The sequence below is a fragment of the Bos grunniens genome, chromosome 17 (assembly GCF_055505025.1).
Source record: "Bos grunniens cultivar Pamir isolate PY7600 chromosome 17, Bosgru_T2T1.0, whole genome shotgun sequence".
In the NCBI taxonomy this organism is placed as follows: Eukaryota; Metazoa; Chordata; class Mammalia; order Artiodactyla; family Bovidae; genus Bos; species Bos grunniens.
This window is the reverse complement of record NC_141181.1, coordinates 637,767-651,415: the sequence shown is the minus strand read 5'-3', so window position 1 is coordinate 651,415 and position 13,649 is coordinate 637,767. Positions and strand designations below refer to the sequence as shown.

Sequence of the window (13,649 nt, the reverse complement as noted above, 5' to 3'; positions counted from 1 at the left end):
CCATCCATGGGATTTTCCAGGGAAGAGTACTGGAGTGGGTTGCCATTGCTTTCTCCCTCTATTGTACTGAGATTGTGTTAAACATTCCAATGTGTTTCTCTTAAAAAACTCTTGCTTAAATTCTGTTCCTTTTGAAAAGGGATGAGCTTTTCTATCTCAAATAATTTCAGTTTATGCAACACACAAGTTTCATGAACTGTTTAAAACCAATCCATTCAAAATTATATCAGATGCTTCTTAAATTCTGGTATGATAAAAGTTTTATTGTAGACAGAACCTGCAGACAAACTCTCATAATATTAATTTGGGAACAAAATCATTTACTTACATTGGTACTGAAAAACTCTTATCTACCTTTAGCAAGTCAAAACAAATATCCAAAAGCTGAGAAGTAAAAATGCATGTAACAAAACGAAAAATTTAGCAATAAAGTAAATGCTTTTAAAAATTCAGTATCCTTTAGGATTCTTCAACATGTTAATCAACACATCAAATGAAGAATACAAAACCTTCAATAATTTGGGGGATACAAAAGGTTTTTTTCAGTTATAAATGTGCTTTTATTTTTGAATTCACAAACTTTTTAAGTAACACTAGTAGTTAATGACAACTTAATAGGTGTTGTGTGATGCTGAACTAATTACTTAACCCTCCTGAGCTTCCTCATTTGAAAAATGGAGTAGTAATACCTATCTACTATGCTGATGAATATCAACAAAGACATGTAAAATGCCTAGCATACAACTGAAAATAAAGCCATGTAAAAACCCTTCATACACACACACACACACATACAGAGTCAAGTATTTTCAGTGGGGGAGATAAGGGGAGACAAAGTACAAGAATTCTCTGAACATGTATGCAAAACTCTGTGCATATATGCTTTAGTGCACTTGGGGAAAAGTTCAGTTTTTCCTCAGCTTCTCAAAGATTCCATGACCCCAAAAAAGTTTAAAAGCCTTTGGCTTTATTTTCTGTTCCTAGATTTATAAAGTTTATAAAATTTGATTGGATACTCTAGACACAAGTAATTTAAATTATTCAACAGCAACAACAGCAAATAAAAGTTCAACTAAAAGTGTGGTCATGGTAAAATATTCTCCTTCTATTTCTCTTAAAAAAATTCACTTGACTCAAATTATTAAAGCAACTACTCAAAGTCAAAATCAAAATTTGAAAACCTAAACAAAAAACAATAGCAATACCAAAAAAAACCTTAAACAGTCAAAATTTAAAACCCTATTATTAATACTTATAATAATAAAGTGACATTTATTCCTCCTTTAGAATTAATTTTTCAAACTACTTAATTCCTTCATTCCAACTCAAAGTTAACAACCTTCACTTCAAACAGCTTTTTTGTATATTTTAAATTTGCATAATAAGGAGACTGTACGGTATCAGAGAAGTGACCCTTAAGTAGGAATCAGGGAAACCAGGGTTATGGTCCTGCTCTGTCACCAGCAGACTCTATAAAGACAGCTGTAAAGAGTCAGTTGCTCAGCATTCTATGGCACTAGGTATGATTCTATATGAAACATGCAATCCCAAAGTAGAATACTAAGATACCTGCTATCCTAAGACTATATTACTAAAAGAGAAATGTACAAAAGGAAGTTTACCTACCTACCTGACAAAAGATATGATTCTAGGTCTCATAAGAAAATCTATCCACAACAATAAACCTTTGAATTACAGAAAGTTCTATCCCCACTGCTAGCACTTTCAAGGCAGATATACTCAGAGCAGGGCTTCTAGTTAGGACCATTGAAAACTCCAGCTTCACATGAATAAGAACACCATATACCTCCCCAGAATTGTTTCTTTCCTTAAGGTGAAAAGCATCTAGAAGAAAGATCTCCAAAGTGCAGACAGACAAAAATACACAAAATAGAGGAAACTGCAGTTTAGCATATCTCAATAATTAAGCCCTTACTTTGTACTTTATTTTTAAAAATACTTGTTACAGAAAAGGTAGCTTATTTTAACCAACTTTATTTCCAAACTTAGTTTTCCAAAACAAGTATTTTTCAATGGAGCGTAAAATAAGGCTTTATATACCAAGATACCCCTACATCCCTCTTCCAAAAAACAACAAAACAATACAACCAAATACAACTCTTTGAATGTATTCCTCTAAGAGTCAGCAATACACACAAAGGCAAATTAGCAGGACAAAAGGTTTTCTGAGAGGTGTGATGACTAACACTTCAGGACTGGAACGTGACAGCTATTAAAAGAAACATGAAAGGCGTTCCCAGTTCCTCACAGGCCAATGTCTTTATTGCAAGAATTACTACAAACAGCATTCAGGGCTGAATTCACACAGTCCAGTCTTCTAGGCCTAAACCAGCTTTTGTAATTTTACCCAGGTGACACATTATGTGAATCAAAGAAACCAATCAGTAACTCATTTACTAAAGGACAGATACAGGGCACAATGAGACTCTGCACTCAAACTAACACAAAGAAGGGACAAAAGAAACCCAAGATCAGGGTTCTTGTTGAAATAATGCCCCAGAATCCAGCAAATAGCATTACTGGTACAGAAAAGATCAGAATGAGATAACATGTACCAAACATTTCCTCCATGTTTAAAAAAATGTTCACAGAGCATCTGATTCACACCTTAATATATGACTTCAGGCTCAACCAAGGCTTTTCAAATGCTTTACCTTATGAATGGGACTTCCAAGCAGAGGTTTACTGAGGCTATCTAGGAAAGATCAGAAGGAGGCCTTACCACTGCCAATATTTAAAACTTAATAACACCACATCCTAACAAGTTAAAGTGCAAAGTTTTCAGTCTCCCAACTCAAATATTCTGTGGCATATTTCATATGCCATGATTACATAGGGACATAATTACAAGGAACAAAAAAGATTTCCTATTTGTGCAAGTAGAATTTAGAGAGATTATTTCTTAAGAAGTTAGCCCTAGTTCTTTTTACTATCCTCAAAACACAGTCAATCTATTGGAAGGAGTATCAATAAATACAAGCTTTTAGATGGCAGTCTGGCATGTCTATCAGAAATCAAAACATGCACGTACTTTTTGATCCAGCAATTATATGTTGAAGAATCTATCCCATGAAATTTAATGCAAATATAAAAATGCTCATTCACGGCAACATTTTTTGTAAAGGTGAAAAATCATGTAGCTAACTAACACATGGGACATCCCACCAAAGAAAGGAGCTGGACCCATATGTATTGACATACAAAGAATTTCAAGACACCTTGCTCAGTGAAAGAGCAAGTTACAGAAAAGCAGGTATAGTAAAAATACACTTTTTTTTGTTTTTATTTATTTTTTTTTTTATAAATTTTATTCCTTTATTTCTCATGTGTTCCCCATCCTGAACCCTCCTCCCTCCTCCCTCCCCATACCATCCCTCTGGGTCGTCCCAGTGCACCCGCCCCAAGCATCCAGCATCGTGCATTGAACCTGGACTGGCATCTCATTTCATACATGACATTTCACATGTTTCAATGCCATTCTCCCAAATCTTCCCACCCTCTCCCTCTCCCACAGAGTCCATAAGCCTGTTCTATACATCAGTGTCTCTTTTTTGTCAGGAAACTTGTGTATGCGCGTGTGTGTAATCGCACAGAAAACAGTCTTAAAGATTAACAGCAAACAGAGCCTAATCTTTAGGGAAAGAACGTAAATCACAGAGTGGGATGGGTAAGTACAAAGAGAAGTATAGTTTTAAACAGGGACTTTTACTTTCTACTCCACTATACACCTGTATTAAACATTTGCATCATACATATAAAACACTGATTCTTTATAGAAAGTAAGAGAGATGCAATGTCAAATTTTAGCTGAACTGTAGAATCACTAACAGAGGATGCTGAAATTGTCAAAGAAGTAAGAAGGCTCTTGGGCATCAGAAACACCCTTTACAGACTTAACCTTCCAGGAAATAATGGAAAATGTGGGCAGCACTGACCAGTACTTATGAATGAACATGTCATGTTTTCATAAAAGAACAAGCATCATTCAGAGAACTAAGGGCTTTGTGTCTTAGAACTTTAAGAAAAGATACTGAAATCAGAAACATTATTAAAAAGCTATAATCATTCTCTTAAAAACACAGTTATAACAACAAATTCTGTTACTTTGGTACTGTTGACTACAAAATATAGTCAGAACCTCAAATAGAGTTATTTTATTTGGTGGGAATATTTAGGACTTGGAGTATAGGAGGCAGCGTCTCAGTAGCCCTGAGAGAGTGCTCCAAGGAGGCAGGAGGGAGAGAGTCAGGCTATCTATAAGTTTGCCACAAAGGGGCAGGCAGTCTGAACATCAAAAGATTATTGTTAAGTAAGAAAAACCAGATATCAAGTTAATGAATTTAGCATTCTTCTATGTAGGGAAGGTGCGAGGGTCCGAGATTATTGAAGTCATGCCTTTCATACGCATCTCAGCTATCTGGGGTCAGCATCCAGCATATTTACAGAGATCTTTTTCTCGCTCTTGAATTCCCTTGGGGCCTTCTGGTTCACACAGGAGGGCTGTAATTGCTGATGACTGTGACATTCTTAAGTTCCTTGTGCAGGGAGTGGGGCCGCTTGTCAGGAAGCTCAGGAATTCATGGCTGCTGCTTGCCGGCATCACTTAGAAATTCACATTAGAGGGCCAGAATCTCAGATAGCTGTGGCACTGTTTACTGATATGGCAGGGGACATTCCACTTCACAATACAAAGTATCTATGTATAGGTATGCTTTTTTGCATTAGAAAACTGTCATGTGTGAAGAACCAAATGGTATAAGCTGTCACCCTTACCTGTACATTCTCTTCTGTCACCTGAATCTCTGCCGTGTAAACATAGTCAATCAGCATCCTCAGGGTCCAGCCATCCACCTCCTTGATGCGAACTCTCTTTGCTCGGCTCTCACTCATCTCACCTAAAACATAAGGAGCATTGTTGACACTGCACCAGACACCCAGCAGGAAGACCAAGGCCAGGCAGATGGCCAGCCACTCACTGTACTCAGTAGGCAAAATGGTCAGCCCCTTCAGCAAACCTACAACATTCCCTTGCTGCTGCTGTTGCTGTTGCTGCTAAGTCGCTTCAGTCGTGTCTGACTCTGTGCAACCCCACAGACGGCAGCCCACCAGGCTCCCCCGTCCCTGGGATTCTCCAGGCAAGAACACTGGAGTGGGTTGCCATTTCCTTTTCCAATGCGTGAAAGTGAAAAGTGAAAGTGAAGTTGCTTAGTCGTGTCTGACTTTTAGCAACCTCATGGACTGCAGCCTACCAGGCTCCCCTGTCCATGGGATTTTCCAGGCAAGAGTACTGGAGTGGGGTGCCACTGTCTTCTCCAACAACATTCCCTTACCTCCCGTAAAAGCTTACCTGAACAAACCATACAAGGTACCTCTGTTACCCACTTATACCTGAAAATTACATCATGGTGATGAATATGCCACATGTCCAACTGCATGAACTCTTAACACCTGTGGCATTATAGATTCACAGCCTGATCTGTCCATGCCGTTTTTTGGTCCATGCTGTGGATAAACAATGTCATCTGCCGTACCAGTCAACAAAGGATGTTGCAGCCATCAGTCACTGCAGGCCACCCCAGACTGTACGCCATGAGGGAATTCATAATGGGGGGAAAAAAAAACAGGCAAACGAATATAAATAAAGGAATTATTTCAATGAGCCCAGACTCGTGTATCTTCTCATACATAGAAAAGCACTAAATTGACTTGTCTGGTTTTTCATTTTTAGATGTTCCGACTACCTGGGTTTTTTTTTTTTTTTTTTGCAAAAACTCCTCCATATCCTGGCTCCTCTCTGATTTTTTCAGATCATTCCCTCAGAAAGATCTGAGAGGCTACCCCCTGGGCTCCAAAAGTCCAATGAATAAAACATAATCTTCAACTTCTAATGTGTCCATTTTTTTAGTTGACAATGCTTTAAAGCAGTTTCTTTCCCTTTTGAATTTCGACTCATGAGTAGAACACAGTGTTACCTAGTCCCATCAGTTCATGGCAAATAGATAGGGAAACAATGGAAACAGTGACAGACTATTTTCTTGGGCTCCAAAATCACTGCAGATGGTGACTGCAGCGATGAAATTAAAAGACACTTGCTCCCCGGAAGAAACCTAGAAAGCATAATAAAAAGCAGAGACATTACTGTGCCAACAAAAGTCTATCTAGTTAAGGCTATGGTTTTTCCAGTTGTCATGTAAGGATGTGAGAGCTGGACCATAAAGAAGGCTGAGGACTGAAGAATTAATGCTTTTGAACTGTGGTGTTGGAGAAGACTCTTGAGAGTCCCTTGGACTGCAAGGAGATCCAACCAGTCCATCCTAAAGGAGATCAGTCCTGAATATTCACTGGAAGTGAATTCACTGGATGCTGAAGCTGAAGCTCTAATACACTAGCCACCCGATGCAAAGAGCCAACTTGTTAGAAAAGACCCTGACGCTGGGAAAGACTGAGGGCAGAAGAGGACCACAGAGGGCAAGGTGGTTGGATGGCATTGCCGACTCGATGGACGTGGGTTTGAGCAGCTCCGGGAGATGGTGAAGGACAGGGAAGCCTGGCGTGCTGCCATCCACGGGGTCATAGAGAGTTGGACATGACTGAGCAACTGAACAACAACAATTTATTACTAAAGCTGGATGCCTTCTACATCACTGCACTAAAGACTTAGTACAAGACCTCCTTCCTACTACCCATTGAACTAGTTAAGCATTCAGGGATCCTAAGTAAGATGCTCTCTTATGGAAACAAATGGAGAAGCAGAAAAGAGAAGGGATTGCTTCTTAACCCAGGGGACTTATGAAGAGTTAGAAGCAGGCTTGGGCACACATGCATGGACATATAATGGCCCAAGAATAGGAACACATAATCACTGGTGAAAGAAAGTCAAAAACGAGACAGTCTAAAAATAATGTTGAGCACTAGGGGACACCTTGGCAAAAAGGTTTAGTTCTACATTCATCAGGTTTTGATACCGTGCAGGGTCCTGTGGGGCTCCTGGTCACAAGGCCTTTTTGTCCTCCATTTCTTTCATTATAGACACAGCCTTTATTCAGCCTCCATGACTTTCCCTGAGTTCCAATGGGAAGATTCAAGCAGTTGTTAATTATGGAAAGGAGGTGAAACAGTCAACAGCAGCCTTGGGGCAAGGTCCTATTTCCGCATCAAAGGATACACACAGCAATATTTTTTAGCTATTTTGCAGATACTGAAATTCCCTCCGGATGACAGAGGTAGATGATTAACGATGGTACGTCGCCCACAAGCATGTAGATCCCAGGCCAGTTGAACCTGATGTTTGATGATGCTGACTCCTACTAATCTCACTATCAACCCATCAGAATATCCACTGATAATGCCCTCTTTGAACAATTATTACAGAACTTCTCTCTTTCCCAAGAAGGGACACGTGGTTTTGCAGGCATGAGGCCACCGTGTCATCCTTTGCTGGCAAAGCAATAAAGCAATTCTTCTCTACTTCACCCAAAACTCTGTCCCTGACATTTGATTTGGCACCGCTGTACAGAGAAGCCAAGTTTTCAGCATCAAAGATAAAAGAAGTATGAAAACAATGCCATCATCCCTTGCCTGTTAGAAAAACAACACAATGGTTTCCAGATTTCTTGAAAATTTGTTTCTTTTTCAGGTACAGTATACTGTACCATCTTTGCTTAAGTCTAGTCAAAGCTATGGTTTTTCCTGTGGTCATGTATGGATGTGAGAGTTGGACTGTAAAGAAAGCTGAGTGCTGAAGAATTGATGCTTTTGAACTGTGGTGTTGGTGAAGACTCTGAAAGTCCCTTGGACTGCAAGGAGATTCAACCAGTCCATCCTAAATGATAACAGTCCTGAATATTCATTGGAGGGACTGATGCTGAAGATGAAACTCCAATACTTGATGTGATGTGAAGAACTCACTCATTTGAAAAGACCCTGATGCTGGGAAAGATTGAAGGTAGGAGAAGAGGACAACAGAGGATGAGATGGTTGGATGGCATCACCAACTCAATGGACTTGAGTTTGAGTAAACTCCGGGAGTTGGTGATGGACAGAAAAGCCTGCCATGCTGCAGTCCATGGAGTCGGAAAGAGTCGGGCACAATTGAGCAACTGAACTGAACTTATACTGTACTGTAAACTATCACAAAAGCCTAGAGAAATCCATAATTATACAAAATTCTTTTGCAGACTTAAACACTGGAAAGAGATAGGTAGTAAAGAAACAGTAGTAAAGAAGATAGTAGTAGAGAAACCGCCTGCCAATGCAGGAGACACAGGAGACCCAGGTTCTATTTGTGGGTCAGGAAGATCCTCTGGAGAAGAAAATGGCAACCTACTTCAGTGTTGCTGTCTTGAAAATTCCACAGACAGAGAAGCCTGGCAGACTACAGTCCATAGGGTCACAAAGTGTCAGACACAACTGAGCACAGTACACATATTTAACTACCTGCTTCCTTGGAGATTATCTCTCACAAGATCTCAAAAAATAGCTGTTCTCCTAAGAGCTAAAATATCTGAAAAATTACTATGTTACCTCCTGGAGTGAAACATCCAGTGGTATTACAAGGGAAGAGAGAAAGTTAATGATATGCTTCTGTTACATACTAAATGGCAGGAAGACAAAGTACTGGGCTATGTGTCTGCTGCCTCAGCACTTTTTTTCCTTTCCAGAAAAGGAGGAAAGCAAAGAATACGGAAACATAATTCCTAACTTACATATAAGGTACCTTCCTTTGTCCTACTCTCTCTGGACCTTGTAGCTAGACAGGATTTGTGTCATCTAAAAGTTCTTTTGTGACAAACATGAGAATACTTTCCTAATTCCTACTTGGACTTTAACAAAAGGCCATTCTTAATTCACCTCTATGGCCCCAGCGATGTGCAAAAACCCACAAGGCCTGGTGTCACACAAGCATAAAGCCGTGTACTTAGTCCTCAAGGAGTAAATTCATTCCTCAGGACTCGGGCACAATTTAGACAAAAGCCAATTTGACTTTAATTTATATGTATGATTAAAAAATTATCAGTTATCTGCAAGCTGTTTTTCATATTATAGTTTCTAAGGTGTTGCTGTAAGATGCACCCCACACCACTGACTGTGATGCTCAAAGCCTCCAGCTCCTCCCATTTAAACCACGCAGGCCCTGTCCACGTTCCACCCCTGCCTCACCAACTAGTCTCCTCTCTGCCACTTCCAGTCTTAATTTATATAAGGAAGGAACTTTGTATAGCTCTCCACACACATCTAGCAACTTCCTACCTTACTGTCTTTGTCAAGCTTCACCATCTGTCTCCTCTAGTCCCTCATTCCCCAGGCTAACTCCCACAGAGTCTTCAAGACTCAGCTGGAACCTCTCCAAGTAGGCTTATCCACTGATAACCCAAGGCTAGGTTAGGCTCTTACCCTAGGTTACCTCCTACAAATCCACTGTCATACTAACATCTGGTTCTCCCCACCTGGATTCTTAAGCCTCTTGAGAGTACAGATAATATCTTTCTTACCTCTGTATCCCACAACACCTGACCTATGGTAGATATCCAGTAAGTAATGGCTGGAGACATAAAAGACTAGAAAAGTGAGAAGTAAAACAAGTGCCAATTTGAAGTGCAGCACCTTTCAACACAATTAGCACTGGGTTGGCCTAAAAGTTCGTCCAGTTTTTTCAGTGAGCTGGCTCTAGTAGCACTTAGTTGTCTTTAACTTCATTTGAAAAATTTTGTTAGCTTGTATTATGTATTGCAACCCACTCCAATATTCTTGCCTGGAGAATCCCATGGACAGAGGAGCCTGGCAAGCTACAGTCTATGGGGCTGCAAAAGTCAGACATGACCAAGCACATACAGTACAGTACAGTATTGTGTATTGTATATGTGATATCATATCAGCATGCATTTTAAAAAACATTAAAATTGGTGAATTATTGTATAGCCATTTTAATACTGAAAAAAGGAATACTTTCAGCATATTACTGCAACTGAAACACAACTAAAAATGCAACTAAAAAAAAAAAAGATTTTTGCAATGTATAGAGAAAGTGTTATGACTCAGCAAATATATCAAAAGTGATTCGTGAAGTTTTGTGCTGGAAATTTCTCGCTGGACTATGTCTCACAGTTGGGTAGACCAGTTGAAATTGATTGACACATTAACTGAACACAATCAATATTACATCACATAGGAGATAATCAATATACTCAAAAATATCCAACCTAAGCACTGAAAACCATTTGTACCAGCTTCATTATATTAATTTTTTGATGTCTGGGTCCCACATAGTTAAGTGGAAAAAAAAACCCTTCTTGGCAATATTTCCACCTGCAATTTTCTACTGAAATGTTAACAAAAACGTTCCAATTTTAAAACAAATTGTGATGAGTGGTGAAAAGTGGATAATGTACAAGAATGTGGAATGGAAGAGATCATAGGGCAAGAGAAATGAACCACTACTACCCACGCCAAAGGCCAATGTTCATCCAAAGAAGGTGATGCTGTGTATATGGTAGGACAGAAAGAGAATCCTCTATAATGAGCTCCTTGGAGAAAACCAAATGATTAATTCCATCAAGTACTGTTTCCAACTAGATGGGAAAGTAAAAGCAACACTCGAAGAAAAGCATTTGGAATTAGTCAACAGAAAATGCATTATCTTCCATCAGGATACTAATACATAAGCGTGTGTTTCTTTGATGACCAGGCAAAAACTGTTACAGCTTGGCTGAGAATTTCTGATTCATCTGCCATATTCATCAGATATTGCACCTTCAGATGTCCATTTATTTTAGTCTTTACAAAATTTTCTTAACTAAAAAAATTTCAACTCCCTGGAAGACTGTAAAAGGCATCCGGAACAGTTTTTCACTCAAAAAGATAAAAAGTTTTCTGAAGATGGAATTATGAAGTTGTCGGAAAAATGGCAGAGAATAATGGAACAAAAAGTTCCAGAGACTAGCAAGGAGAGATAAGAAAGCCTTTTTAAGCAAAAAATGCAAAGAAATAGATGAAAACAAAAGAATGGGAAAGACTAGAGCTCTCTTTAAGAAAATTAGAAATACCAACCAAGAGAACATTTCATGAAAAGGTAAACACAATAAAGAACAAAAACAGTATGGACCTAACAGAAGCAGAAGATATTAAGAAGAGGTGGAAAGAACACACAGAAGAACTATACAAAAAAGATCTTGATGGCCCAGATAACCATGACGGTGTGAACACTCACTTAGAGCCAGACACCCTGGAATGCAAAGTGGGCCTTAGGAAGCATCACTACAAACAAAGCTAGTGGAAGTAACGGAATTCCAGCTGAGCTATCTCAAATCCTAAAAGATGATGCTGTCAAAGTTTTGCACTCAATATGCTAGCAAATTTGGAAAACTCAGCAGTGAGCACAGGACTGCAAAAGGTCAGTTTTCATTCCAATCCCAAAGAAAGGCAATGCCAAAGAATGTTCAAACTGTTGCACAATTGCACTTATTTCATATGCTAGCAGAGTAATGTTCAAAATCCTTCAAGCTTCAACAGTATTTGAACCAAGAACTTCCAGATGTACAAACGGGGTTTAGAAAAGGCAGAGGAACCAGAGATCAAATTACAAACATCCAATGGATCATAGAAAAAGCAAGAAAATTCCAGAAAAACATACTTCTACTTCATTGACTATGCTAAAGCCTTCGACTGTACAGACCAAAACAAACTGTGGAAAATTCTTAAAGACATGGGAATACCAGACCACCTGACCTGTCTCCTGAGAAACCTGTATGCAGGTCAAGAAGCAACAGTTAGAACCAGACATGAACAGACTGGTTCAAAATTGGGAAAGGAGTATATCAAGGCTGTAATTGTCACCCTGCTTATTTAACTTATATGCAGAGTACATCATATGAAATGCCAGACTGAATGAAGCACAGCTGGAATCAAGATTGCAGGGAGAAATATCAATAACCTCAAATATACAGATGACACCACCCTCATGGCAGAAAACAAGAGGAACTGAAGAGCTTCCTGATGAAAGTGAAAGAGAAGAGTGAGAAAGCTGGCTTAAAACTCAACATTCAGAAAACTAAGTTCATGGCATCCGGTCCCATCACTTCATGGCAAATAGATGGGGAAACAATGGAAACAGTGAGAGACTTTATTTTCTTGGGCTCCAAAATCACTGCAGATGGTGACCACAGCCTTGAAATTAAAAGACGCTTGCTCCTTTGAAAGAAAAGCAATGCCAAACCTACATAGCATATTCAAAAGCAAAGAAATTACTTTGCCTACAAAGGTCCATCTAGTCAAAAGCATCGTTTTTCCAATAGTCTTATATGGACATGAGAACCAGACAATAAAAAAAGCTGAGTGTCTTTGAACTGTGGTACTGGAGAAGAATCTTGAGAGTCCATTGGACAGCAAGATCAAACCAGTCAATCCTAAAGGAAATCAACTCTGAATATACACTGGAAGAACTGATGCTGAAGCTCCAATACTTTGGCCACCTGATGCGAACAGCTGACTCATTAGAAAAGACCCTGATGCTGGGAAAGATTGAAGGCAGAAGAAGGGGACAGCAGAGAATGAGACGGCTGGATGGCATCACCAACTCAACAGATACAAGTTTGAGCACATTCCAGGAGATGGTAAAGGTCAGCAAACCCCAGTGTGCTGCAGTCCACAGGGTTACAAAGAGTAGGACACAACTGAGCGACTGAACAACAGCAATGGAACAAAACAGTGATGACATTGTTCATAAAGTTCTTGGTAAAAATGAGAAATGTGTGTTTTATTAGGTTGGCCAGAAAGTTCATTCAGGCTTTTCCATAAAATCTTAACAGAAAAATCCAAACCAACTTTTTAGCCAATCCAGTATTTTTACTTAAAAACCAAAGGAAGTTTTTGGCCAACCCAGTAACACTTAAGTTATTGTGTTCTAGCTTTGAAGGATTTCAGGCATCAAACATTTACTGAAAAGTTACTATACAGGTTGAGCTAAGCACTTTGACTAGTGAACACTGTACTTTTCTTGAGAAAAGAAATGAAGACCTCCAAATTGTAAACGTTTACGGACACACATATGGACGTAAACATTTCCATCTCAAGGACCATAATCGGGACTCTTGAAGCCCAGAACAAACTGATAACTGTGTTTACCCATTCTGAAGTTCTAAGAAGTGAATAGATATAAGAGGGCAAATCCTAGGATCAATAAAAAGTGCATATGATTCTAACTTTAGTTACTACCTAGCACACAAAAACTGAAAAAATAGTAAAAGTATAATACAGACTTTATACTATGCTGAAACACTAAGACTTGAATGACAAATTACAGCCACATTTAATAAATAAAATGTATTCCATTACTCTTCAAGTTACATGTGTCAACCCCTCCAATCATTATTGCTCTTTAGCTTTTAGGTTACAAAGACACTACCAACATATTGGTATCTTCCTTCTGGCAAGATGACCCGAATGGCCCTGCCAGGCACTGGCTATGGTGGTATGATACAAAATTCCCCAATTCTATAACTAATCTAAGGCAAACATGGTACCTGCATTTCCCTGCCAATTTGGCTCTAGTTTGAATAACTTCTGGAACAGGTCTCCTACTTCCTAAAAGAAAACAGGAAAGAGATAACCCTTTTCCTTCCTTGAGATATTAG

The 13,649-nt window shown here is 39.1% G+C and overlaps 1 protein-coding gene across 7 annotated transcripts in view; it reads right to left on the bottom strand.

Annotated features, from left to right (window-relative positions):
• The window catches only part of KLHL2 (kelch like family member 2), a 173,592-nt gene that overhangs the window by 104,758 nt on the left and 55,185 nt on the right, over positions 1 to 13,649 (bottom strand). For 5 of the 7 annotated variants that reach the window (XR_015144095.1, XM_086346171.1, XM_086346172.1 and 2 more), the window contains one exon: positions 4,795 to 4,916. The exons of the other annotated variants lie outside the window; for them this stretch is intronic. Coding sequence is in view for 4 of the 5 variants with exons in the window: in XM_086346171.1 (XP_086202297.1) it covers positions 4,795 to 4,916 (122 nt within the window). In the remaining variant the exon portion in view is untranslated. The remainder of the gene's footprint in view (positions 1 to 4,794; positions 4,917 to 13,649) is intronic. 7 annotated transcript variants of the gene reach the window in all.